This window comes from Dermacentor albipictus, chromosome 7 (genome assembly GCF_038994185.2).
Source record: "Dermacentor albipictus isolate Rhodes 1998 colony chromosome 7, USDA_Dalb.pri_finalv2, whole genome shotgun sequence".
Taxonomy (NCBI): Eukaryota; Metazoa; Arthropoda; class Arachnida; order Ixodida; family Ixodidae; genus Dermacentor; species Dermacentor albipictus.
Genome location: NC_091827.1, coordinates 16,569,259 through 16,594,825, shown reverse-complemented (window position 1 = coordinate 16,594,825; position 25,567 = coordinate 16,569,259). Strand labels below are relative to the sequence as shown.

Below are 25,567 nucleotides of genomic sequence, written 5' to 3'. Positions count from 1 at the left end.
AAACTACGTAACAGCTAATTGAGAAAAGTGTAACACCTTGTATCTGCACAAAAGTACGTTATTTGCGAAGTTAAGGCATTTAATCGTTATATTGCTGTAAACGCAGATTATTGCTAGCTTTATAAACGATAAGAAACAATCTTAAAAAAAAAAATTGGTCAGGCCGCCTTCAAAGCTTACTTTTTCGCATCATGGTTGTGTGGGCAGAGAAGCCTGCTGTCGGCTGCTGAGATAAAGTAAGAATAACTGATTGACACATGTGAAAATAGCATAATAATAAGAAGAAGAATAAGAAGAAGAAGAAGAAGAAGAAGAAACAAATAAGTGGTGTTAAAAGACTAGTGACATCACCGTCGCCTCGTCTAGGTCGTAACAAAAAAGAAAAAAGAAAAAAAAGGAGAACAAGACGGGGAAAAGAACAACTGCGGTGAGACCAGCTGTGACGGCGTTCCGGCTCAGTTTAAACGATCGCTTTGAAGTGGTCATGCAGCTTCCTGGCAACTCACCTCTACACCGTTCAGTACACGTATTTCATTTCTTTGGCACCGGAAAAGCGATGGGTAGACATGCGTATGCTAGGAAAAGCAAGTGGGCGAAAACGAAATAATAGCCGAGCGAAAACATGCTTATGCATTAACACACAATTTTCAGAATTTCTGTCGCATTCTATTCTTTTCTTTGGGGGGGGGGCGGGATGGGGGGGTGGGTCGTAGGCGGGGGCAGGGCGCAAGACGCTGACGAATGATCGTGTACAGAACAAAATTCAAGCCATTTACTGATAATGACAATGCCTCTCTGCGTACACCCTCCTCAACACGAAATCATCCGTCAAGGTATCCCAGTGGCTTTGGCATTGGACTGCCAACCTCGAGGTCACTGGTCCATCCCCAGCCTCGACTGGCCAATTTCGATGGGGACTGAATGAAGAAAAAAAACATAACGTCTCCGCTGTCCACGACTGACCTTCAGCTTCTCGGCGAGCTCGAGCACCTTGGCAACATTGTGCAGGCCGATGCGATGGTGCAGTGGAGCGCGGTAGGCGAAGTCGACGAGCACCTCGATCATGTCGCTGTCCAAGTCTTCCACTATCACCCGGATGGGCGGGGTCCACTCCTGTTCGGGACTCATGCCTCTCTCGGCGAGAGTGAAGAGCTCGCAGCAGCCACTATACCTGCGCAGCAAACACAGTGACGGCGCAGTGCTTCGGCATAGCGTATTGACCACTAAGGGCGCGAGATCAACGGCAAATGGCGTAAGCGCAACTACCGTATACAAGAAAAAAAATGGCTGTTGCTTAGCTAAGGTTAAGCCCAGGATGCGAAGCATACTAGCCTTTATTTTAGTTGTTGAACCACTGTTTAGCCTGGTGAACTGCTGTTGCTTGGCTATATTTGGTTCGGCTAGACGAAGAAACAACTCATGCGTTACTCTGCTTCGCCTTCAAGAGTAGAACGCGACAGCGTTCCCGTCGACCCGCCAAGGGGTGTAAGACAATGGGCTACGGCGCAGCGACTACGTGCACCGCATTGGACGCGGTGAGCGTCGAGCAACGCAGCGTTCAGCGCGGCAACGAAATGTGCGCTTGAGCAAGCGACGCGCGCCTGAGCCTTAGAAACAGCTCGTTTCTAAGGCAACACCGCATTCACTAGAGGTGCTTTTGTACCGCTTTGAAGCATCGTACTCGTGGCTCAGTGGTAGCGTCTCCGTCTCACACTCCGGAGACCCTGGTTCGATTCCCACCCAGCCCATCCTGCAAGAGTTGAGCCAAAGCCACCTAGAAACAAGCGCAGCTGCTTATATACCACCGCGACGCCGCGAGCGACGGCGCGAGTTGGAGCCCCGTTTCTCCTCCGTCGTGACGTCATGGTGTCACGTGGTATGGCATGGGGTCAAAGGTTATTGAAGGCGACACCGCCGCGCCTGAGGAGCTGGGTTGAGCTCTCGTAATATGCTTCGCATAAAAAGCACCGCGAAAGAAGCACACACTCACGTGGCAGACATTACGAAGCGATGCGCCCAGATTTCCGCGCCCTCGGCCACGCAGAACACGACGTCGCAAAACTCGCGGTTCTTCCTCTGGTCCCGCAGTCCCGGCATGGCCCTGGCGGCCGCGCCCGGTGCAAGGTCGCGCCGCTCGCCGTCGTCGTTGAAGAGCAGCGCAGCCTCAGCCCTCACCGTGATCGCGTCGCCGTCTCCGGTCTTGCCGGCAGCGTCGTTTGCGTCGGTGGGCGTGGCTGCTTTCACGGCGGCGCACATCTTGGTTGCGGCGAAGGTGCGCTCGCGGGGACAGGACGACGGAGCCAGCGAGCCGCAGCCACGGGCGAGCGCCTCGACCGGCAGGGTCACGTGACCGTAACGCCAACGTCGCGCCCAGATCGCGGGACACCGGCTCCACCGAGCCGACTAGGCCATGTATGCCTGCTCTCGACGGTCCAAATAGCCCGCTACCGGCTATTTGCACGCGCTGTTGTTGTTGTTGTTGTTGTTGTTGTTGTTGTTGTTGTTGTTGTTGTTGTAGCCTGTGATGCGTGTGGCTCCTACCCACGATGGGGGATTGGCCAAGAAATGAGTGGATTATTCGAAATTACCATGGAGCACAAAGTTATATATATAATAGCTAGTGAAATAGCGTTGAATAGCGCAGAATTACCTGTTAAATAAAATCAGGAAGGTCATATTGATTGAGTAATAATTAATTTAAAAGTAAAAACAAAAAGAAAGGAATTCAGCAGGGCATTCGTTTAGATTCCGTAAGGAATGTTCGGACAGCGAAGCATGCATCCCTGTGGCTGAATCCCAGTGTGGACGCTCCGAACGAAAGAATTGCATATTCTGTCAAGTCCAGGCCAATTCTTCGAAAAGGTATTTCCAACCATCTTGTTCCCACCGCAGTAAAGCGGAGACAAGATAGAAGGAAGTGGTGTATCGTCTCTTCCTCATTACAAAAAGAACAGAGGGGGGAGGGAACCAAACCCGACCTGTGTAAACAGAAATTCAGCGAGGGAATGCGGCAGCGTAATTTGGTGAGGCAGACCTCAAGCATCTTTGTGTCACAGGATTCGCTATGCCAGGGAAATGCCAGGCGCTTATACTCTGGAGAAGCTGTCAAATGTGGGTTTGATAAGGCTAATCTTATTGATCGCATCCGAAATCTCGCCGCCGTGCTCTGTGCCGTCACTGGTAGAATAGGAAGAACAGGGCCAGGTAGTGACGCATTTGCCAGTGAATCGGCAGTTTCATTAAAAAACAAATCTTTATGGCCAGGCACCCAAATCAAATGAACACATTGCACATGGGCAGGGACTAGTAAGTGGAAGAGTTTTAGCATGGGTGACTCATTAGTAGCGGTAAGGCAAGAGAATACAGAAAGGGAGTCAGTCAGAATGGCAGCCGTTGTAACCGTTGGGTCTAATTTACGTAAAGCTAGGATTACTGCTAACAACTCGGCCAGAAAAAATAGGCACAAAATCAGGCAATTTTAAAGAAAAAGACCAGTCGAGTGCAGGACAAAATATTCCAATGCCAGCTTCTTCCTCGCACTGCGAGGCGTCTGTTGCAATGATAATGTTTGTTTCTAGGGTGCTTAGGTGGTCTGGCAACATGGCGTTTAAGATGCCGTAAGGGAGTAGTTTCGCGGGGTTTGGGAAAATGTCATCGAACCTGATCTCTGGGTAATTTGAATGCGTATTATTATGAAGCACCTCATGAATTTGCACATTTAGTGGTTCAAGTAATGTTTGCACAAATATAATCTGTGGTCTATGAAACCTGGGCCAATGAATAGGAAAAAATAATTCTGAATCAGAGAGGAAAATAATTTGAAGACGGTTTAATGGGGATTCATATAGCCTTAAGAAAGTCTGAACGGTCAGAAGGTGAAATCGGCATAATATGGGTGGTATTCTTGCCTCCAGGTATAATACGGCATTCGAAACGTATTTTGGGAGGCCTAAGCGCCTCTCGTTCCAACAAAACTAGTGGCCGAAGCTTGTATGCTGGAACACCTGAGAATAAAACGCATCCAAATTCTAACGCCGAATGAATATACATCTTATGTACCATCAAGAGGGATTTTCTTCGCATACCTGTTCTTCGATTGCTCAACTTGCGCAAAATGCCCATTGAACGAGCTCCTTTTGTCGCAATATATTCAATATGCGGCCGCCAGTTAAGATTTCCGTTGTAAATCACTCCAAGGTATTTTAGTGACTCTATTTGTGGGATTTCTTCGAGATGATAGTTAAGCGATACGGGAAAAACAAGGATAACACACTTATTAGCATTCAGGTTTAAGTGTAAGCTATCCAGCCAGCCTTCCAGTTCCCTTAGATACGACTGCAGTATTTCGTAAAGAGAGTAGATGTCGCTAGCCATACCAAAAAAGGCAATGTCATCAGCATAAACGTATGTACTGACACCTGGGTGAACGGGGATTCTGCTCACTAAAATATTAAATAATACTGGTGAAAGTACCGATCCCTGAGGCACACCTCTTGTTTGCTTATATTTACTGGAAGAATAGCCGCTTCGAAAACAATATAACTCCCTGTCTTTTAAAAATTCATGCACCCATGCTACAATATAGCCTGGAAATTTCAATGGCTCTGTAACCGATTCGTTAAAATTGTATGTTCAGTGCTGTCATAGGCTTTACATATATCTAAGGTAACTAGAGCCACGTATTGTTTTTTTCTGTCTGGCGATGTTAATGCGACTTTCAAGGTCTACATGCGCGTGCCATATTGAATAGCCAGATCGAAATCCAATTTGACAGGGACTCAACAATCGATTGTCATCAATAAACTCTATTATATGTCCGAGAAGCACTATTTCAATAAGTTTCACTATGTTTGATGTCAACACAATCGGTCTGATGTAGTCGATAGTATACCCTGCCCCTTATTTCTTAAGTAACGGAATAATTTTGGCGATCTTCCATCCTTGTGGAATCCATGCATTACTAACAGAGTAGTTTAGCAACTTCAGAAGCTCACGTGGAGCTTCTTGAAAGAAAATCTTTAACATTGGATTTGTTATGCCGTCTGGGCCAGGCGCTGTAGTTGGCAGCTGTAACATAACCTTTGCTACTTCCGAATAGGATATCTCCTTGTAGCCCGAGAATGCAGGAGAAAAAACAGAAGTTTGAAGGCGCGTTGCGTACCGGCTCTCCAGTCCTTTAGCCAGTAGTTCTAAGGACTCCTGCATTTCCTGTGAGGTATAGACGATTTAGTCTACATTAATGCTCATTGGGAGTTTGTTTATAAAACGAAGGTAATTAAATAAAGCACGTTTGTTTTTGGATTTAGATAGATAATCAAAATGGTTTTTATCGTACTCTTCATTTGCATGTTTAATAATATGTTTGAAGGTTGCCGAAATAAATTGATAATCTTTCCAATTTTGTGGGCTCTGATTATGTAGACGTTTTTTCCAAGAAGCTTTCCTGCTTCTATAAACTCGTGTGCACTCGCTGTTCCACCAGGGACTAGATGAGGAACGCTTAGCTGTCTGAATTACAAATTCAGACTTTTGTCGGGACATCTGTAACGCTGAGCAAATATTCAAGCCAATTTCTTCATCATTACTATTAGTTAGTGACGCAATTGTGGACCGCAAGCAGTCTTTAAATGTTTTTGCAATTCACAAATATTTTGCCTTGTCGTTCAACTGACGTTAAAGGGCATGCAATTTCAAAGCATACCGGGAGATGATCACTGTTTGTACAGAAATTAATCGTTGTCCAAGATGTCACAGCGACACTTGTGCTAGAAAACGTCGAATCTAACACTGAGCGAGATTGTCCGCGGACAAATGTAGGTCGTCTGATATTAGAGGCATGAAAGATTTTTATCTATGGTCCAGTTCTACAGACGTGTCGCACATGAATCTGTTTTGTAACCCCATGACACGGGATGCGAGTTGAAGTCACCAGTAAGAATGACTTCATTTTTGCAGCTGGCAAGCGCACTATACAATTGGTATGTACTGTGCACGCCCGTAGGGAAATAAGCATCTATAATAGAAAATGAACGGTAGCCTGGGATGCTAAGGTGCACTGCCAAAATTTCACATTCCGGAGACATTAACTTGAAAGCTATTTTCGCCTTATGACAGAATTTAGATGACAACAAAATCATTAAACCACCTTCTAGTGAACGGTGATCCAATCGAAAAGATCGAAAATCTTTAAAATGATTTTCTCAGGAGTAAGCCAGGTTTCTTGTAAGATTATGACGTCAGGATTAAGATGAGTCTGTTGAAGTCTGTATAAGTCTGTTGAAGCAGAAAACAAGGAACGACAGTTTCACTGTAGCACTTTCAAAGAAGCTATGGTGATCATCTAACTGATATGGTTACTTCAGCGACTACCGTCGCAATGAACTTTCTTGGATGCCAGAATGAGAAATTGGATTACCCTTTTTGTTTTTGGTATGTGGGCAAGAAGCAATTACTGGAAACCCAGTTCGCTTCAGCGGCCTGGTATCATGACCTGTTTCCATGTCGACCTGCGAGTCTGACTGACGCGAAGAACAAGGATCGGATCCAAGAAATGTTGGGTCCGATGTGGCACTCGGCACTAGAACTGAACTGGCTACCTATTCTACAGCACAAGCAATCGATTTGGTGATTGGTGTTGCAGCTGTTTGCAATAGCTGTGTCATCTGCGCAGTAAACACTTGGGAAAGACAATCGGTAACACTTGTGACAATATGTTGCATAGCCTTTGTCATTGCTTTTTCTACGGCCCATTCAATAAGTTTCGACAAGTTGTCTTCCTGTAAAGTAGATTGCCTCGCAGTGATTTTTTTCTTTAATCGAGTGGCACATTGACCTTCATTTTTGCCACAAGCGCTTCAACTAAGGAACGCTATGAACGCACAGGAGGTGATCAAAGACGCATCCATCGTAAATCTAGAAAAAGACTGGGCTTGCGGAAGCTAACACGTAGTCTACCAATGTGCAGCAAGTCCTTAGTCGTCGCTTAGTGAAGAATATCTGCTGGGTGGGCTGTCACTCTCGGTGACTACGTCAATGTCAATCTCCCTGCGAATGTATTCACCCGGAACGTCATCAAACGATGAACCGGAGGAGTAGCTCGAGTACGTGTCCAGTCGGTCATCCGGCAGGACGTCGGCGAGTGGCGCCAGCGCCCGTCGCAGCATAGAAGTTTCTGAAGTAGATTCCAGGGACTTAGAGCCGCCATCCACTTCATAGGTTACGGTGATGGACTCTGTAGCAGACGGGGACGACTGTATTTCCTCATAGTAGGGGACATCAATCTCCCGCAGCCTGGAGCAGCACAGTCGGTAGTAGTCCCTCAGTTTCTGTGCTTTCCGCTCGAACTTGGCCGCCCGACCATCTGGCTGGCGCGGGTCGTTGGCTTTTCGAACGCAGAATGCGATTTCTTTCTTGATGTCTGGCAGCCACATGCGAATTTCCGAAGGGGAGTTCAGGTCATCAAGCTGCGGCCGTCTGGGTCTTCGTCGAAGTTCTCGGCTCGGCGCTGGTGTTATTATGATTGGACCGAGCGCTTCACGGCTTCGCCTGGCCATGACGACGCACTCTTGATGACACTTGATGATGATGATGATGTCCTTGATGAGATTGGCGCTTACCCAATCGCGGGGATTGGCCAAGAGTCGGGCAGACTTTGCTTGTGTGTTCAGAAAAGGAGGTAAAAATCTAAAATTTTGTTACATGAATTTAGGCGAGGGAAAATCGAAACGGTTCAGTAGATTGTCATGCTACGTAGAGGGAAAAAAAATAATTATAATTATATGATGACACTTGAGTTGCGGACTTCCTCATCTTCGTTGTCGCTGCTGTCGTTTCTACTGTAGCTTGGTAATCGAGAAAAGTGGTCTTGATGCCAGCGCACTGTGGCTACGTCTGTTTCTGAACACCTAGTTCCGATTGTGCCCTTTAAGATTAGCGACGTCACTTCCGAGCCTCTAAAAAAAGGCGCATACTATAGCGCGCGCTCTAGAGAAGCAACCGTGGCAGTTGGGTGACTGAAGTTCGCGGAGATGCTGAAGATTCTTTCGGCTGGAGACAACTGCGTACTTCTACAACGAAGCTGTGAAGGTAAGTTGCACAACGGTTTTCGTGCGTCGCCGTGGTCGATATCAAATGTAAATTCAACGCCACTTGTGCCGGAGCCTCGAGTTCGCTTCGCACCGCAATGTTCAATATAAAAATTACCTCGCGTGTATCTCGTTTGAGTAGACAGCTCTTATCTTGGTGATTTCCATTATCTATTTCATGTCAGTATAACCAGCAATTTCTGTTTCCCAGGTCGCGTTACGCCTAGGTGCTACTGTACTGCCACCGCCTTATACTACACGGCGGTGGCAGTGACAGCTGGCATCCAGGGTTGCCAGATTTGGCTACTTTGCGCCAAATTGGCTACTTTTTGAGGCTGTTGGCGGGGAAAAAAATGCCTTGGCTACTTGGCTACTTTTTTGGCTACTTTTGAAATAGCTTGACTATTGTAAAAATTAGATAGAAACTTGTGTAGCTCATATTATGCAGCAACATTAGCAAATATTTAGGCCTACTCGCAACAACGACACTTCAAATATTTTCAAGCTGGTCCATCATCATTGTCAATCTGACTCTGGCGCTTGCATTTCATGCAAAGGATTTCGCACTGGTGACGTCACAGCGTGTTCCATCTTCGCATTGAAGTTCTGCGTCAGGCCTTCCACCTTCCACACATAGGGCTTCTTCGATTTTCGGAGTTCTGGCAGCCCGCTGGCAGCCGGACGGCAGCCAGCTAGTGCCGGTCCTGATGGGAAGGCAACGTGAGGTGGGATCCTAAGACAACCCGAAGCTGCCCGAAGTTTGAAAAATCGAACACTTAGACAGCTGGTCACGGGATAAACGTAAACATGCTACCAGCATGTCAGCGGTCGGTCTGGCCGGCGCGCTCTCGGCGTAGTCGGTCCATTTATGTGTTCCCAGCTTGAAAATATACAGCTGTATTCTGGAATACGATCACTTTTGCGAGATTTCGCGAGACTCGGCATCTCACTTTGCAGAGCGTAACAAACGGCCTGCGACGCGTCCGATGCCAAGATGCAAAATCGCACGCAAATAATCGCGAAAGCAATCGCTCGAGGATGCCTCGAGCTTTGACCTTCTTCGAGAAATGTGCGCCAAGATTAACTCATTTACACTGTGATTCTGATTGGTGATAATATTCTAGTCATGTTACATGCTGATGAAAGCGCTCTTAGCTGTAGTCATTTATACACGTTTCATAATATTTTTTGTATGTTCCTACATTTACTAAAAGCAACTTTTAGTGTTGGCTGTGATAATGTCTTCAGAGTTGCATAATAAACGAAAATGCAACGTTTTTCCATAGCGTGGCTACTTTTTTGGCTACATTTCTCTATGTGGCCAAAGTTGGCTACTTTTCTGGCTACTTTCCGAGATTTTTTGGCTACTTTTCACATTTTTGACCTGGCAATCCTGCTGGCATCGTGTTGTTGCAACCAAGGAAGTTTTCTTGCCTGCATTGCAGCCTGCGTAAGAGCCATTACTAATCCCCGTATTCAGGAGCGATAATCCACTACACTCAACACTCGGCCTCGACTCGAGAAAGTGGATTGGATTACAATTCCGTAGAAGTTTATGTATATGGCAGATGACAACGCATTTTTTTTTCTGCGTCTGCCAGCGAGACGCACACACTTTATCGCACTTTGCAGACACATCTGTGTGACTGAATTATGGTTTCAGGATATTTACTTGAAATTAAGAGAAACAAGAAATGAAGCCGTGCAGGTCACGTAATGCGTAGCGTATATAGATAACCGGTGGACCATTAAAGTTGCAGATTGGGTGCCCAGTGAAGGGAAGCGCAGTCGAAGACGGCAGAATACTGTGTGGGATGACGAAATTAGGACATTTGCAGGCGCAAAGTTGGAATCAGTTAGCGGAAAACTGGAGATCGCAGGGAAGGGCCTTCGTGCTACAGTGGAAATGAAATGATGATGATGACGATGACGACGACGACGACGATGCTGCTGCTGCTGCTGCTGCTGCGGATGATGATGATGATGATGATTATGATGATGATGAGGAGGAGGAGGAGGAGGAGGACGACGACGACGACGACGACGACGACAAAATATCAGTGAAGAGGGCAATTCTTGTATTTCTACTAACCAATTACCTATTCCCCAAGTTGAATCCCTTAAATATATGGCTGTCACGTATACGATGGGAAGCTCAATTGGAGTTCATTACATTAAGCTTATCGCGCCCAAGGCTACAGGCTCTTTCACATGGCGTGACTGGGGCGAAAAAAGTTCTGCCGCGCACGTCGCAGAGCGGCTTTCGATGACAGCGTTCACATGCGTTTGCGACAGCGCGATTTCCGTCGCAGCGATGCGCAAAGCTTAGGTTGCCCCCCTGCTCACCAAGTATCCACGCCTGCATAGTTAAATAAAAACAACATGGAAACTAGTCAAATATTCGAATTTTCCTATTATTATTCGGTAATGGAATAAGTACACCATCTTTTAACGTTTAAAAGCGTTGAGACTTTACGACAGCTTGCACATGCGGTGAGTGAGGTGCTGCACAACACCGCAAGTATGAGTGTACGCAGAAGGGCAGCGGATTGGGCGAGTTGGTGTTGCATGGTAACTATAAAAATTCAAACAGCGCATAAACGACGGGACCAGAATGAGGAGGAGACAAACACTGCGCTGGACTTACAACTGATTTATTTGAAGCAGGAAATCGAACATTTATGTACGGCTTGTGCGGCGTCGGTGGGGGGGGTTCTGTTTAGTACACTCTAGTTTCGTTGTCATTATGTGAAGCCACAACTTTTTTCCTGCATGAGTATTTGCTTTTGCGGAAGAACAAGGTACTGTTGAGTGTGCATACAAGCAGCTAGCACAATTCGAAGCGATGAAGAGATTGACGACGATGGCGATGAAGTGGGTGCGCGCGCCTTATGATGAAGCGGTGTTGTTCTCCGGACCTGGATAAGCGTGCAGCTTCTCCTTTTAAACGAATTGTGTAAGCGGAAGAACAAAATAAGTTTATGAAGCTCCTAAGCCGCAGGCGCTGGTGGGTATGTCCTATTAAAACATAACTAAAACTGGCGCGCGGCATTGCTCCACAGGTGGTGGTGACAACTTTATTGATACTCTGCTCAGTTATGATCTGGCAGGCCCGAGTCCTAGAATGGCCCCTCACGAGGAGAGACCCTTTCGGCCCAGGCAACGAGGGCTTTTTGTACTTTTTCATCCGGCGTTCTGAGCAGCTCCTCCCACGTCTGTTGTGAGGGAGCTGGCAGGAGCGACCTGGGAGGGGGTAAGCCCTCGCACGCCCAAAGAATGTGATTTTGGGTAGCCAATGTTTGATTTGTGCAGTTTTGACATATTGGGTTCCATTGCCCGTTGGTAATTATGGCTAGCCAATGTGGCTGGAGAACGATTTAGTTTGGATTCAACGCAGGATCGAGGCTTGCGCTCGCGTGAGGCTTGCGTTTGGATTGCTCCACAGAGCTACCAACGCGCAGCAAAACAGGAAAGCGCCTATTTCGATGGCGCTTTGTTTCGTCACGCATGGCCCCTCCCACATCGTGCCGATCGCTGCGACTGAGCGACGGCGCGACAAAACTTGTCGCTATCCAGTCGCGGAGAGCCCACAGCGTCGCGGCGGTCGCTGAGGGAGGGGAGGGAGGGAGGGAAAACTTTTGAGTCTTTCGAGAGTTTCGCGGTTACGAGGTCTCCGTCGTCTTCATCTTGGCGCTGGCGACTTGAGACTTCTCTTCAGCAAGGGTGGGCCCCTATTCCAAGGCTCCACTGAGTCGCGCTGCATCGCTCGCGTGCTGCACTAGGGCCCTTTGGGCCGTGAGCTCACTGCTGGTGAGCCGACTCTCCCATTGCTCCGCACTCGGGTGTTCGTGTTTGTGGAATGCTTTGTTGCGTTCGCACTCCCAGGTGATGTGGTAGAGTGTAGGTTTGGCACCGCACCAAGGGCAGGTGGCCCTGTATTGTGTCGGAAACATCTTATTGAGCACGTGTAAGTTGGGGAAGGAGGGACGGAAATCGCTGTGTCGCTGACTGAAAATCGTGCCATGTGAAACAGCCTTATGACTGTCTTGTAGAATTGATTCCCGTACTCAGCAACCGACTGTGTCAGTTACGGAGCGACACTCCGTTAATGATTTATAGCATGTATATTAGCACTACACTGAAATTCGGGTGTGTTGTATTTTCAGGAAACCCTGCCAGTAAAGGCTTTGGTCCTTTTTGAATGTGAAGCCCTGCGCCTTTGCCTGGGACTCCTAAGGTTTATAGCAATCAGTGTTCTATACCAGGAAGGGCGCCTGCCAAAATCACTTTGCAGATTCCCCATCCTTGACAGTCCAAACATTTGGCATATTTAACTCTTCATTTTGAACCAACGAGGTCCCGGGTGACCCGGAACGGCTACTTTTCGCCTTGAGGAGACAGAGGTGCAGAATAAGGCACAGGAAATCATAGAGGCTCACCTGGCAAGAAAGATACGCTACAACGCACGATAGCGGGCGCTACGTCTTGAAACTTCTTGGATATTTCGTACGGAAGACAGCGCACCAATAAAAAAAAACACACGAACGCAGGAAATTATGCACGTCTCACCGATGTCCAGGAACATGAACCGGCCTTCCACATCCGACAGCGCCGAGCGCGATCGCAAATGCTCGCTAGAAAGTGTGAGAATCATCCCAATGCCTTGTACGCGGACGCGGCCAGAACCTCAAGAATCGTCACATTCTTCGCCAACATGATGGACAATCACGGAACCGAAATAAATGCGTCGTGGGTTTTCCGGATAGAGCACTGCAGGGGCACAGGAACTAGCGATGGCGGTAGCCACCACGACGAGAGAGCAATGGGAGTGCGTCATAGTTATAGCGGACTCTCAGACGGCATGCAGAAGTTTTTCCCGGGCCAAAATTTTCAGGGCCGCACATCGCATTCTCAGCGGAGCGCACCGCAGCTCTGACCATGGATACAAATCGTGTGGACTTCGGTTCATGAGTCCCTACGCGGCAACCAGCAGGCACATCTAGGTCATCCCGATTCGCAAGGTGTCCCGTTTATACGCGAAGTGACGAAGCTGATTCTATATCGAGTCCGCCAGCAGACTGTAGCTTCGTTTACGAGAACTCTGCCCGCTCTCGTCGAGTTCACAACGCGAACGTGTCTAGTTCACGGTCCGATTACGTTTGCATGCATTGCGCCAAGTGGGGCTAGCAAATCAACCGACCCTCGCAGTCGGACTGATTTTACGGCCTGCACCGACGATGCTCGCTTCGCCAGGCTCGATTCCCTTTCTATGAATCCGGCGACCATAGATTTCGACCCGACAGAAAGCCGATTCGCCACGACTTTGTCGAGTTTATCTGCCATCTCGTGTCGCGTTCGAGCAGCGCGACGCATGAGACATTAACTTGGGAGACCCGCCTCGCACTCGTTTCTCACTGTCCGCCATTCAGACTCGAACGCGTTTACGTGTTCTTTTACCGAGGGATTCGTGCGGGTTGACGCAAACTCGGCTCAATACGATATGTTCGCGTGAACCCGATGCCCGAATTTCAGCCGAACAGGGCGAATCGACCCGACTTTTTCGAGTTTATACAAGTAAAGAAAAAGTCGGGTCAAAAACTTGTTTTTTTTTTTCATGCTAGCAGCTACACCCCTAGCTTCGGAAGAGGGAGCAGTCTGATCATCCTACTTAATTGCAGCCGATGGTGACAGAAGAACCCGCCTTTCAATTAGCGCTGTTCCTACTTTCAGGTCATGAACAGCATGCGCGTGTCAACTGTGTCGTAGGACACGCGCATGCTGTTCATGACCTGCACGAACATGTGCAGCCTAGGATCGTGTCATGACACCGTGTCACAGGACAACACTGCGCCATGAGGTGACACCACCTATCAAACCACACGCGTTTACGCCTCTCGCCCATCCAATAAAGCGTACAGTCCGCCTGTGTTTACCGGAATACTGGACAAGCTAAACCTCTATCATGAGTAGGTTGATTGACTCGACCGTACGCCCTCTAGCTTGGAGGCGCTGGAGCAAGAACCGAAAACGTACTTTCGTAAAAAGAAAGCGCTGCCAGGATTACCTTTGTTCAGCCTATGCACCCTATGCTAACGAACTATGTAATAGCTGTCGGTTCGCTCGCAATGCAGGTTCTCCGGTTGTTACGACCTCTTCACTCTCGCCAGGCAAGGCATGAGCCCCGAGCAGAGGCGGATGAACGAGCGGACCCCGCCCATCCGCGTGGTGATGACAGACCTGGACAGCGACATGACCGAACTGCTCGTCGGCTTCGCCTACCACACTCCGCTGCACGAGCGCATCAGCCAGCACAACGTGGCCAAGGTACTCAGACTCGCCGAGAAGCTAAAGGTCAGTCGTGTGTCAGTCGGTACTGGTGGACGAAGTCGGGGCTGCAGTGCTGGTGAACGGGTTCCTTCAAACTTCGTGCGCAGAGGAACGTTGCCGTTAGCAAGCATATATGTGAGCTCTACCCTGTCTATGCTCATCGGCCAGGACGTTGAGAGGTCGCTGTTTCGAATCTGACCGCTCGATGGCGGCATTGCTGCGGTGGCGTCGAGCGTCTTCCACGGCCCGGCTGTTTTGCTGCCGGGTTAATAACTTACTCAAACAGTCATTCACGTAGTCAGTCACTCACACAGTCTGTCACTCACACAGTCAGTCACTCACGCAGTCACTTTGACGCTCACATAGTCACTTAGTCGCTCAGTCACTCACACAGTCTTTCACTCAGATAGTCTGTCATTCTCACAGTCTGTCAGTCTCACAGTCTGTCAGTCTCACAGTCTGTCACTATCACAGTCTGCCACTCACAAAGTCTGTCACTCACGTTGAGCGTCTTCCACAGCCCGGCTGTTTGCTGCGGGGTTAACAACTGACTCAAACAGTTACCCACACAGTCCCTCACACAGTCTGTCACTCACACAGTCAGTCACTCACACAGTCAATTGACGCTCACACAGTCACTTCGCTCAGTCACTCACACAGTCTGTCACTCACATAGTATGTCATTCGCACAGTCTATCACACTCACAGTTTATCACACTCACAGTCACTCACACAGTCACTTAGTCGCTCAGTCACAGTCACCGAGCTGCTCAAACAGTCAATAGTCACTCATTGAGGTTATGAGTCACTCACGTAGTGGCTCGGACATTTACACAGCTGCATAGTTAGCCACACAGTTCCTAAGTCGCTTACACAGGTCACTAGTACAAATTAGCACAAAGATATGCCTGAGTGCTTTTCTGTTAAGACAAGTATTCAAGCCGTTCAAGCTTCCGCGAAAGGGTTGGTTGGTTGATCCCAGGCGATATGGCTCCACCCACTACGGGTAATAGGCTATGAAACGGACGGTAGGATAAAAACAACGATTTAAATATTTTTTTTTCAATCGAAGACAAGATATTAAAAATATGCAATAATGAATAATCGTACACACCATTGCGTCGCGTGGCGTCATCGGTTTCTTTCCAGCCATTGTGCCTTAGACCAGCTTAAGCGGCCCAGCAAGAAGAAGAAGAAGAAGAAGAAGAATTCGAATTGGCGTCGGATGCCTGTTATTACGGTAAGTCGATTTCGGGTAAGTCCTGGGATTCCGATGCGTGGTGCAACCCGCTGTGTCGTGAAGAATGAGCGTGTATTGTCGTCCTGCGAGTATGAACACGAGCAGACGTCTCTGGTGCTTCTGGTCCGACTGGAAAAGACTGTAGCGTCGATGCTACAACCTCCTGAATCCAAACACGAAGTCGAGGGCTTGGTTCGTGGTTGCGGCGACCTCACTTCGATGAGAACGAGGCGTGCTTAAATTCACTTGCTCGGTAAAGAAACCCAGATGGTCGTTCATCGATATATCGATCATATGATCTGATAGCGATACCTAGTGTGATAGTGTGATTTTGTGATAGCGATACCTAGTGCAACTGGAGCAAATGGCCTTACGTGCCCGAAGTTCCCGCGCAATATAGAATTATTCTCGAATTTGACTACGAAATGCACTGTCCAGGAAGTTGCAGCTCGTCTTTAAAGCCAACTGCACTTTCTAACAGGGCAAAAGGTATAGGTTGAGAAGGTGGAAATATCGACCTTGGGAAAATTTTACGTTCGAAATACTGTAGTTTCGGAACGCTCGCAAGAGTAGTTCTTCACGCCAAAAATGAAAAACGCGCAGTGTAGAGCATTTCATTCATTCATTCAATCATTCACTCACTCACTCACTCACTCACTCACTCACTCACTCACTCACTCACTCACTCACTCACTCACTCACTCACTCACTCACTCACTCACTCACTCACTCACTCACTCACTCACTCACTCACTCACTCACTCAATCATTCCCAAAACTTGAAAAAACTTGAGTGTATAGTTACATTCACACAAAACAAGGTTTCGACATGCTGCTTTGGCTATGTTGCCGTTCTTGGTGATATAAATGAAGCGGAAGTTCTCCGACGCCTTTGTTTGCAAACAGCGGAGGGGGTGTCTGTACACGTGACGCAGGTGTGGAAGAACAGCGCCCAGTTCCAGGATCTGACGCCAGAGGAGCTGCGTACCATCCTGGAGGACGACCGTTTCCGCGTGCCCGACGAGGTGGAGGACACGTTCGGCGCCGTCCTCAAGTGGATCTCCGCCGACGTGGACGAGAGGAAGGCCTGCCTCGCCAAGTTCCTGCCACTTGTGCGCTTCGCGCGTTCTGCCGTCACGTGAGCGCACCCTCTTGACGTCATAAGCCGCATGTCTATAGCCATACACGCGGACGTGGCAAGAACGCCTCTTGTCCACTCGTGCATCGAATCGCAGCGCTTCAAATGTTACTTGATTTCTTGACTTCGCGGCGGAGGCGTAACCCCAGTGCGGTTTTGGTGCACAGAACTTGAACTGAATTCTCGGGATGTGGCGGAGCTAAATTAAATTAAGAATACAGGCTTTGTTGAACCTTTGGCATCAATTATGAAACCGCGAAGGTGGTTGCGCTTCGTGCTTGTCTGGGGAAGTAGACATTGCAAATAAAACCCCCGAAAAAACGAAGGACGCTACACTTTATAACCTGTTGAAATGGCTCACCTTTGACGCCATTTCACTGTCGATAATATGGGACGGGGCTTGGTGTACACGGTTTGCCTCTGCGATCGCTCGGCGCGACGGATCAATCTCTGTGCAGATTAGTGGCCACCGAGTCAGTCGGTGGCCACATTGGACTATACTATAGTGCTTCGCCTTGATTTGATGCACTTGTTTCCCATGGCATCGCCAGGTCCGCGTACTGTCCCGCGTTTACAAGCGCCGAGCCGTGGTAATTACGCCAGAAAAAGGGTGCTTCCAATAGCGCGTCACGTGTTGGATTACCACGCAAGGGGAGTGTGGCGATTTCTCGATCGAGGCCGGGTCGCCTGGTACGCACTTCGTGTCGCTTCGCACCCCTCCGCTTTCTATGCAACAGCATTTGCGTCTTGTTGCAGAGACTTCGAAAAAGTCGCCACTCACCCACAAGTACGGGGCGACGGAGACAGCCCGAAGGTGATGGACGTGATCCACCAGGTTAGCTGCTCACCTTTCCTCCCTCTCTCTCTCTCTCTCTCTCTCTCTCTCTCTCTCTCTGCACAAAAGGCGCTTGCTTCATTACGGATAGCACATAGCTGTACATCGGGCATGCAGTTGATGGCGTGCTGATCGCGACGTGACTGCATTCATACGCACAATTAGGTCTAATGCGATCTGAACAGGATGGTTCCAATCACACGGGAGGGCGCGTGTATACTGACGCGTGTACTTGACACTTGTACTATAGTATACGTAGTTTGCACTCTTGTCATCTCGGTGGCCACATTGGACTACACTACATGCACTGTGACGTGCTTCGCCTTGATTTGATGCGCTTGTTTTCCCATTGCACCGCCAGGTCCGCGCTGGGAGGTGTGAAAGTGGTCTCAATTTGTTCTCCGTGACGTCATGTGAAGCAGTGCTGTTGAAGGAAAAGTGACGCAATTCGGCTACCCTAAGCGGCGCCCCGCTGCCACTGCGTACTGTGCTCACGCGCATATGCATGTGCCGTGCGCGGTGGTCGGGACCTGTAGATACTATCGAAAACTACGAAGATCTTCTTGCGAATTTGTAATTAATAAAGTATATGCTAGCGCTGTCAGTGACAGGGGCACGCGTGATGCGTCTGTAATGTTGCCCCGCGCTTTATTAGTGCTTTTGCAGGGTCCTCGAAGTTAAGATTAACTGTATAATTTTAATAAACACTCGATGCTAGCTACGCAAAATCCTGTTGCCCAGGCAGGTTATTCACTTAGAAATAACTTTCTTGCTACAACAGTTATGATATGTGTTTATATTTGAAAGGTTAAGACAATCATGTTTGACGATGACTGCACTTTGTTTGGTCCGCCTGGAGCGCGCTTCTGTTCCGAGATAGCATCGTCAAACTCGACCCTCGGTCGGCTAATTTCATAATTCAAGGGCGGGGATCTCGACACAACGTGAAGCCCCCGTTTTCACAAGAAACAGCCTGACAATTAGGCTGCGTTTGGCGACTCTTGCTTTCTCGCGCTAATTATGTCCGCCAAAGTGCATAAAACGCCTGATCAAGTAGATTTTTGCGTAGCTAGCAAGTCGTTTTCGTCAAAATTACCATTACACTATACTTAAAGACCTTGCATATTAACGCGTTGTGTAGACGCTAAGAACTTCGCAGTCTCGCAAGTACTCGCGCCGCCACGGCCCTCATGCCCTGCGGCTGCTACGTAAACGCCCGTAGCAGCCTTGGTGGCGCCGTCCCGTGACATAGATTGTAATTACAGCATGCAACAGAGCCACACGCGTCTTTTGTTTTGTTTGTGTTGGGCAGAACAGCGGCACAGTTCCTGGGGCTTTTTAATTCCTTGCCGTGACCTACGAGGTTACTTCAATTGTCCGCGCGCCCGCGGCTAGCCCGTTATATGTAGAGGGACAGGCTAAAGCTCTCCAACGTTGTCTCCCTTCCAAAATCTCGGGACGTCAGGTCTTGCTAATCAAACACACGAGTACAAACGTGCTCTATTCGTGCAGACGCTCACCCGGCAATCCATGGCGGTAGGCGTAGTTGCCGGCGTCGACCTGTCCCCGAAGCTGTGGCTCCCGCCTCGCTTGCCAAAGGACATTCTCTTCCTTTTCGGCGGCTGGACAGCGGGCGCGAACAACAACCTGTTCCCGTACAACTGCTGCGCCGACAGGTGGCGCGTCATGAGCAAGCAGCACGCTGCGTCCAGGTAATTGGTGTCCGCTCGACGACAAGCCATACATTGCTTTCAGGTTGTTTCAATCGAGGGCTTCGCACAGTTTGCAGTGAAAAGCAACGCGCCACATAAATGACGCTGCAGAAAGAGATCGCCCCTATAACTGAGAGGCTCACACGCGCAAGCATTACGTGTAGACCCTTTTCGCGGAGCAGTTTGCTGCAGACGAACGAGATGGCGCTTTCGGCGGTGCACCGCAGATGCCTCAGGCGAAAGCGCGAATTCGAAGCCATTACCGCTTCTACCGCAAATAAAGAACTAAGAGCAAAAGACACTGATCCTGATTCAGAAGCGGAAAGTATACACAGTTTGTACATTTCTAGCCCCGCTTCTAGTAGAAACGCCCTATACAAGACGTAATGAGCTCCGAGCACTTGCGTCATGCACATCCGTTGTAAACACGGAGGAAACAGAAACGGCTGAGGCAAGCAATGGACGCGCCACCCCGTGATAAAACATGGCGGCGCCCGCGGGATCGCTATAAAAAAGTCAACAGATGCAAGCGGCCGCATGTCAAATGTGGGGAAGAAGTGATGCGGCTCCGTATTGTTGAGAAACCGTGGCCTTGACGAAAGCTTTTACGCAACATTTGCATTCTATGATGGCAAACGCGTTTAATGCACCCGTATTACCTTGGTTAGGATAGTGAGATTACAGAACGGTTGCGAACTCGCATAACAGCCATTGGGGCAGTTTCGTCGCCAGATAGCTAGGCAATGCAAGAGAATGGTTGTGAGTGCGAAGGGCATTGCTTTGATAACGCAGTAATGCCAGATAGCGTATAGCCAGATTTTGCAAAAGCTGGTTGGTAGCACAGTCAACCGCAAAAGTTTGCCGGGCGCAGGATCTGCCAAGAAGCTGAATTCTCGCGAAGCGTGGTCACACCGTCTCGAATTGAATGCTCCAGCACGTAGTAGCCTTCACCACCTACACAGTGATTCATTAAATACGAAGTGTCATGCCTTAAAAATGCAGGAACTCACATTTGAAGAAGAAACTATGGGTCAGTCTGAATACTGGAAGGCGGTCATACCCCGTGCTAACTATTCTATGGGTACACTATCGTATATTTTGCCTAAACTTCCTAATAACCTGAATAAATGTGGAATTGATTTAGGTCGTACTACAGTTCGCGAACTGCGCCATGTGATATGTTATGTCCTTGAGCAATTTTAATATCGATTTCCTTGTAATGCGTTAAAATGAATCAATTTTGCGTTAGATTCCTGTATGTTTCATGCATGCTCCTGTATTGCCTTGTCTCAGAGGGGACCGTGGGCTCTAGCCAAGCTGTTCAGCAGCTTTTGCCCACGGCCCCACCATCGTTGTGATGGAAATACAGATTATTATTGTTATTGTTGTTATTGTTAGTGTTGTTATTATTAGTGTTATTGTTGTTATTGTTATTGTTAGTGTTGTTATTGTTAGTGTTATTGTTGTTATTGTTAGTGTTAGTGTTGTTGTTATTGTTAGTGTTGTTGTTGTTATTGCTATTGTTGTTTGTTTGTTTGTTTGTTTGTTTGTTGTAAAACGCATCCCGTAAACTTTTGCTGTTGACTGTACATCGCGCATTAAAAGACGTTCGGCGACGTCCCCCGCAGGGCGTACCACGGCGCCGCATTGGTCGACCAGTGTATCTACTTCGTGGGCGGCTTCGACGGCCGCGAGTGCTACCACTCGGTCGTCTGCTTGGACGTGCCGCTGGCCAGACGGCGCGCCAGGGCGAACATGGCGTTCGTGCGCTGCTACGTCAGCGTCACCGTCCTCCAGGCAAGCAAGAACGAAGAAAGGCAGCCACTTTACTATTACTGCAAAGCACTAGCTGCAAAGCACAACTGCAAAGCACAACTGCAAAGTCATGCAGTTGGTGCGAGTTTTCGCGAACTGTAGTTATAGCTGTATCCGTATATTGTCGTATACGTAAAGAACGTTGACGATTGTGACGATTACTTATTGGCAACCCCTTTGAATCGGGGCTGTGACAAATAGTCACCCAGCGTTAGTTGATCGGGTATGCTATACATGCTTTTCGTTTTAGCATTTTTGCATACATCTCCTTAACCTGTTGTCTGTTCCTCAAAACATTTACCTGTGCCTGTAACGGACCTGCTCGTGTCAAGCTCTGTCCTGCTCTTTTCCCACCAAGTCTCTTGCTTATCTACGCTGCTGACCGGTTGATGCTTCCGTCCACCTTTTTTTTTCCAAGCGCCTGTGGAAGGTGCTGATTGGTCTCCGCATTCTTGCTGCAGCATACACATACCTCATCCTGTGGCGAATATTGGCTCGGGTATGTTTTTTTTTTTTGTCCTTAGGCAACCGGTTCCAGCCTCAAATAGCAAGATAATGCCTTTTGTGTTATCGTACAGATTTTACCTTCTAATTTCTTCTGTTACTAGATAGAAGCGACACTTCTCGACACTTTGTTTAAACACAACACCACAGTGGTGTTGCATGATTGCTCTCGCGAAAGGAAAAAAGATATACGCTACTATTCGCAAGCGTATTAGAACCGAAAGGGTCATCGGGTTTGTTACACCGAGCTGAACGGTAGAGCTACGCTTCGAATATTGCTATCAAAATTGCATGCAATACATTGGGAAGCACGATAAAGCAATATTTCAATTAAAATAGTTAATGAGTGCTTACTCTATGTACTACCTTATGGTTTTTGTAAACAACAACAACAAAAAAAAAGCTGCTTCCACATTCCTGAAAGTAAAGACCTTTTCTTCTTTAAAGAGCGCTACGAATCCGAATGGTCTCTGCATATTCTTCGGTCCCCTCCCCCGCAATACACAGACGATTATTTTTTTTTTACCGTAGACAAATGGTCACCTAGCCAGGACGCAAGCCGCGCACCTTCTGTCACCTGACGCAGGCGCTTGTAAAGTGAGCGACCATGACGTTGTTACGACGGAGACAGTGGACAGGTTGTAATATGCCGCTGCCGGCGTGAAATGCGTGTTCCAATAATAATTTTGGCTCTAAATAGGATGCGAGATCAGAAGGGAACATTTTGCAGCACACGATGGTTTGTCGAGATACTGGATTGGGCAGTAACTGTATAGTGTATAGCTGTATTCAATGGGAGTTATTGAATTCATTGGTGCAGATATGCGGAACAAGCTGCCACTATGGAAACATAGCTACACAGGTTTCTCGCGATGTGAGCGCGAATGTTATAGTGCTTTTCATGTCATCCCCATTCCTTGGAAGAATCCTTACCTACTCACCTGAATCCCCGCTAAACAGCCCCAGCCACTTCTGTTTCCTTGCTTGAACACTTCTCTTACCCTACTCTACGCACGGGCCCCTTGTCCTCCTCCTCCGTCGAGGGTGGGGAAAGGGTGAGCAACTCGTACACTAACGCTGCTAGGAAAAGCTGTCGTTGCCCTGACAAAGACAGGTCCACCTATCATAACGTTGTCTTCAAGAAAATTGGATATTTATGGTTATTGTACCCGCAGAATTCATTGCTGTGATAATTAGCTGATGATGGGCCCGAATACCCCAATACTAATTGCCGCCAAGTATTGTGGTAGTTGGCGCTGTCGCTGGCATATGTTTGCAGTGATATTTGTAGTGACAGATTTTATGTGAGAAACTTCATACCGAAGCCGTAAACAGCCCCTCCTACCCAGCCGCCCGATTAGAGCTTGCGAGAAGTGACGTAGAACGCAAACTTGTCCACCAGAATCACTGTGGCTTCTCGCTACTTCACTCACGTATAGCGTAGCCCTGCGTTATATCCGGCTTCTTGTGTAGTTGCGCGGCACACCGCTAGCGAAGCCTGTCGTCTGCTACGTTGCTGTTAATTTATCTCTGTGGTTGCTAGTATTGCTGTTTTTTTTTCGATGATTTGTAACCGAATGTGTTCGAGTGAGGTTTTGCAACCAGTTGGCAGTCGCTTAACGTGTCGTCCTGTCTTCCTGGCAGGGCCATATCTACACCGTGGGAGGCTTCGACGGCCACACGCGCACGAACGCGGTGGAGCGGTACGACGTGGAGACAAACCAGTGGTCCATGGTGGCCAGCATGAACGACGTCCGCAGTGACGCCAGCGCCGCTGTAGCTGCAGGACGTATCTACATGTGAGGTCGTTTTCGGATTCGCTGGCTTCCGAATCGCTTTGTGGAGAGTGAATCTAGTTGTCAGCTTGCGACTATTGCATGACGAGCCTCTATAGAGGCTCGCTTTACGACCTAGGCCCGTAGACGCCAACGGTTCTCGACGAGTTCTTAATCGACTAGACCGATGAATAGGCTAGACCGATGAATATGATGTATAGGCTTACGCTATAGCCACCTTCTGCAGATGTGCTGACTAACGCCTGTGACTACACTACCGAATATACTCACTGCAACAAATGTACGCATTCAAGCGTTTCATTCCATTAATAAAGCCAATAGATTTCTATTGCGTTCGGCTGTTCGCTTGCATTGAAAGTTATCGTCGATGGTTTCTGAGCCTTTTTCTTTCTTTTTTCGCTCTCGTTGTTTCGTCTATAGCACCCATTTTCTCTCTAAACTGCTTTTCTTTCCCTCTCTCATTTCTCTCCATGTAGCATCCTGGGCTTAGGCCTCCGCCACATATCAGTCGTGCGGCGCGGAGCAGCACGATCGGCCCTCGCAAACTGCAAGCCTGCCGTCGCCTTTCCTGAAACCGTGAACCGTGATGCGCCACAAGCGACCGCGGTGTTGAATGGCGTAAAATAATTGACGCCAAGAAAAAAAGCAAAAAAAAACACATGGGTCCTGCATCACTCTTTTATTACTCTCGCATTAGACAACGAATAAAAAAATGGGGATATGCGAAATTCTGCAAGTGCGTTTTTCCACACACCTTGCCAGACCTAATCAAGATAGCAGACGTCGGGCTAGAATCGTAAATAAGGTGTCAACGTGCTGACCGGTGACATCATTCCTGCCGCCTTGTGTCCCCGCACAATGCAAGCTTTCAAACACACCGTAACTTGGATCCGGGATCGGTCTAGTTAGTAATTACGCTGTCGTCGATGCAGGTACACTTATCGCTCGGCGATAATTAAACCGGCCGAGGGGGGGGGGGGCGCCAAAATCGGGGGAAGGAAGGCAAAGAAAGCTTGTCTTTAATAAACGAGATATGCGCTTTATTAGCGCTTTTCTTTGTTGTTGTTTGGATATTTCGGTACTGCTTGCCATTTCTTTGCGAAATTTCTTGCACAGCAGAACCGGTCAGTGGCTCTGGTAAACAAGCCGATGTTATATAAGCCGTTGTTATGCAAGCCGATGCATTATGTTATGTTTACCACATCCCGTCTATTAGCATTGGCGGTCAGTGAACTGTGTTTCTTGTGCTCACCGGCGTCTTTGGGCGCGACATAATCTGCAAGCAGCATATATATGGCCTACACGAAGCCGTTAGACCAGGGATAACCACAGAGCGCGTTACCGATAGGCTAAGAGCAAAACAGTATACTGCCATATTAATATATATATAACATATATATATATAAATATATATATATATATATATATATATATATATATATATATATATATATATATATATATATATATATATATATATATATATATATATATATATATATATATATATATATATATATTAACATATATCACCAACGTAGCTGGCGCCGCTGTGCGTGTCACGATGCGAGCACTAAGCGCGAATTCTAAGCACACAATGCAAAATAACGAGAATGAAAATGGACGCATGTCTACGGAACCAGAATAAAATTGGCAACGTATGCCTGCTATATATGCTACTACAAAACAATATTGACGGCTCCCTCTGCGACTGCTTGCCCTTTCGAGACGCTGACAGTGGCAAGAATATTTCGTCCGAAGGGTGACGTATTCAAAGCGGTAGCAAGATTTTAAGGTCACAAACTCTGCAGCTCTTAGTACCTGCTTGCGCTCTGAGTGGTCCCTGAAGTCGTGTGCAGGGACGACTCAGGCAACTTTGACATTGGCTCGGGGGACATTGACGTGGACCGACAATGTCCTCCTTGTCACTGCAAAGCGCATGTAAGATTCGCTCCCTCGCACACTTTTATTTTTTTAATTTATTTAGCCCATGCGTTCATACTGGCAAACCTACGGAAACAGACACAGGGGCGACGACAACAGTGACGCCGGTGACATCTCCACGATTGTGCGTATGTGCCATATAGTGTGAAAGTTATCAACAGAAGCTATAACT

The 25,567-nt window shown here is 47.9% G+C and overlaps 2 protein-coding genes across 3 annotated transcripts in view; one reads left to right on the top strand and one right to left on the bottom strand.

Moving 5' to 3' along the window:
* Positions 1–2,473, bottom strand: part of LOC139046681 (kelch-like protein 10) — a 35,862-nt gene extending 33,389 nt beyond the window's left edge. For both annotated transcript variants that reach the window (XM_070521701.1, XM_070521702.1), the window contains exons 1-2: positions 1,991–2,473; positions 964–1,171 (exon numbers count right to left, since the gene is read on the bottom strand). In XM_070521701.1, coding sequence (XP_070377802.1) covers positions 964–1,171; positions 1,991–2,256 — 474 coding nt within the window. In that variant the 5' untranslated portion in view covers positions 2,257–2,473. The remainder of the gene's footprint in view (positions 1–963; positions 1,172–1,990) is intronic.
* A 5,479-nt stretch (positions 2,474–7,952) lies between these two features.
* Positions 7,953–24,179, top strand: LOC139047331 (kelch-like protein 10). The gene is made up of 8 exons (XM_070521149.1): positions 7,953–8,085; positions 14,216–14,435; positions 16,587–16,789; positions 17,546–17,624; positions 19,137–19,336; positions 20,965–21,133; positions 23,300–23,454; positions 23,928–24,179. Exons 2-8 carry the CDS (start codon positions 14,259–14,261, stop codon positions 24,076–24,078), a joined length of 1,134 nt encoding a protein of 377 aa, XP_070377250.1. The 5' UTR covers positions 7,953–8,085; positions 14,216–14,258; the 3' UTR covers positions 24,079–24,179.
* The last annotated feature ends 1,388 nt before the right edge of the window (positions 24,180–25,567 follow it).

Excerpts from the sequence above, each read along its gene's own strand:
- LOC139047331 (XM_070521149.1), top strand. The coding sequence starts at position 14,259 with ATGAGCCCCGAGCAGAGGCGGATGAACGAGCGGACCCCGCCCATCCGC. Across the intron at positions 21,134-23,299 it reads TCAGCGTCACCGTCCTCCAG|GGCCATATCTACACCGTGGG; the intron begins GCAAGCAAGAAC and ends TCTTCCTGGCAG. Across the intron at positions 23,455-23,927 it reads GCTGCAGGACGTATCTACAT|CATCCTGGGCTTAGGCCTCC; the intron begins GTGAGGTCGTTT and ends CTCTCCATGTAG.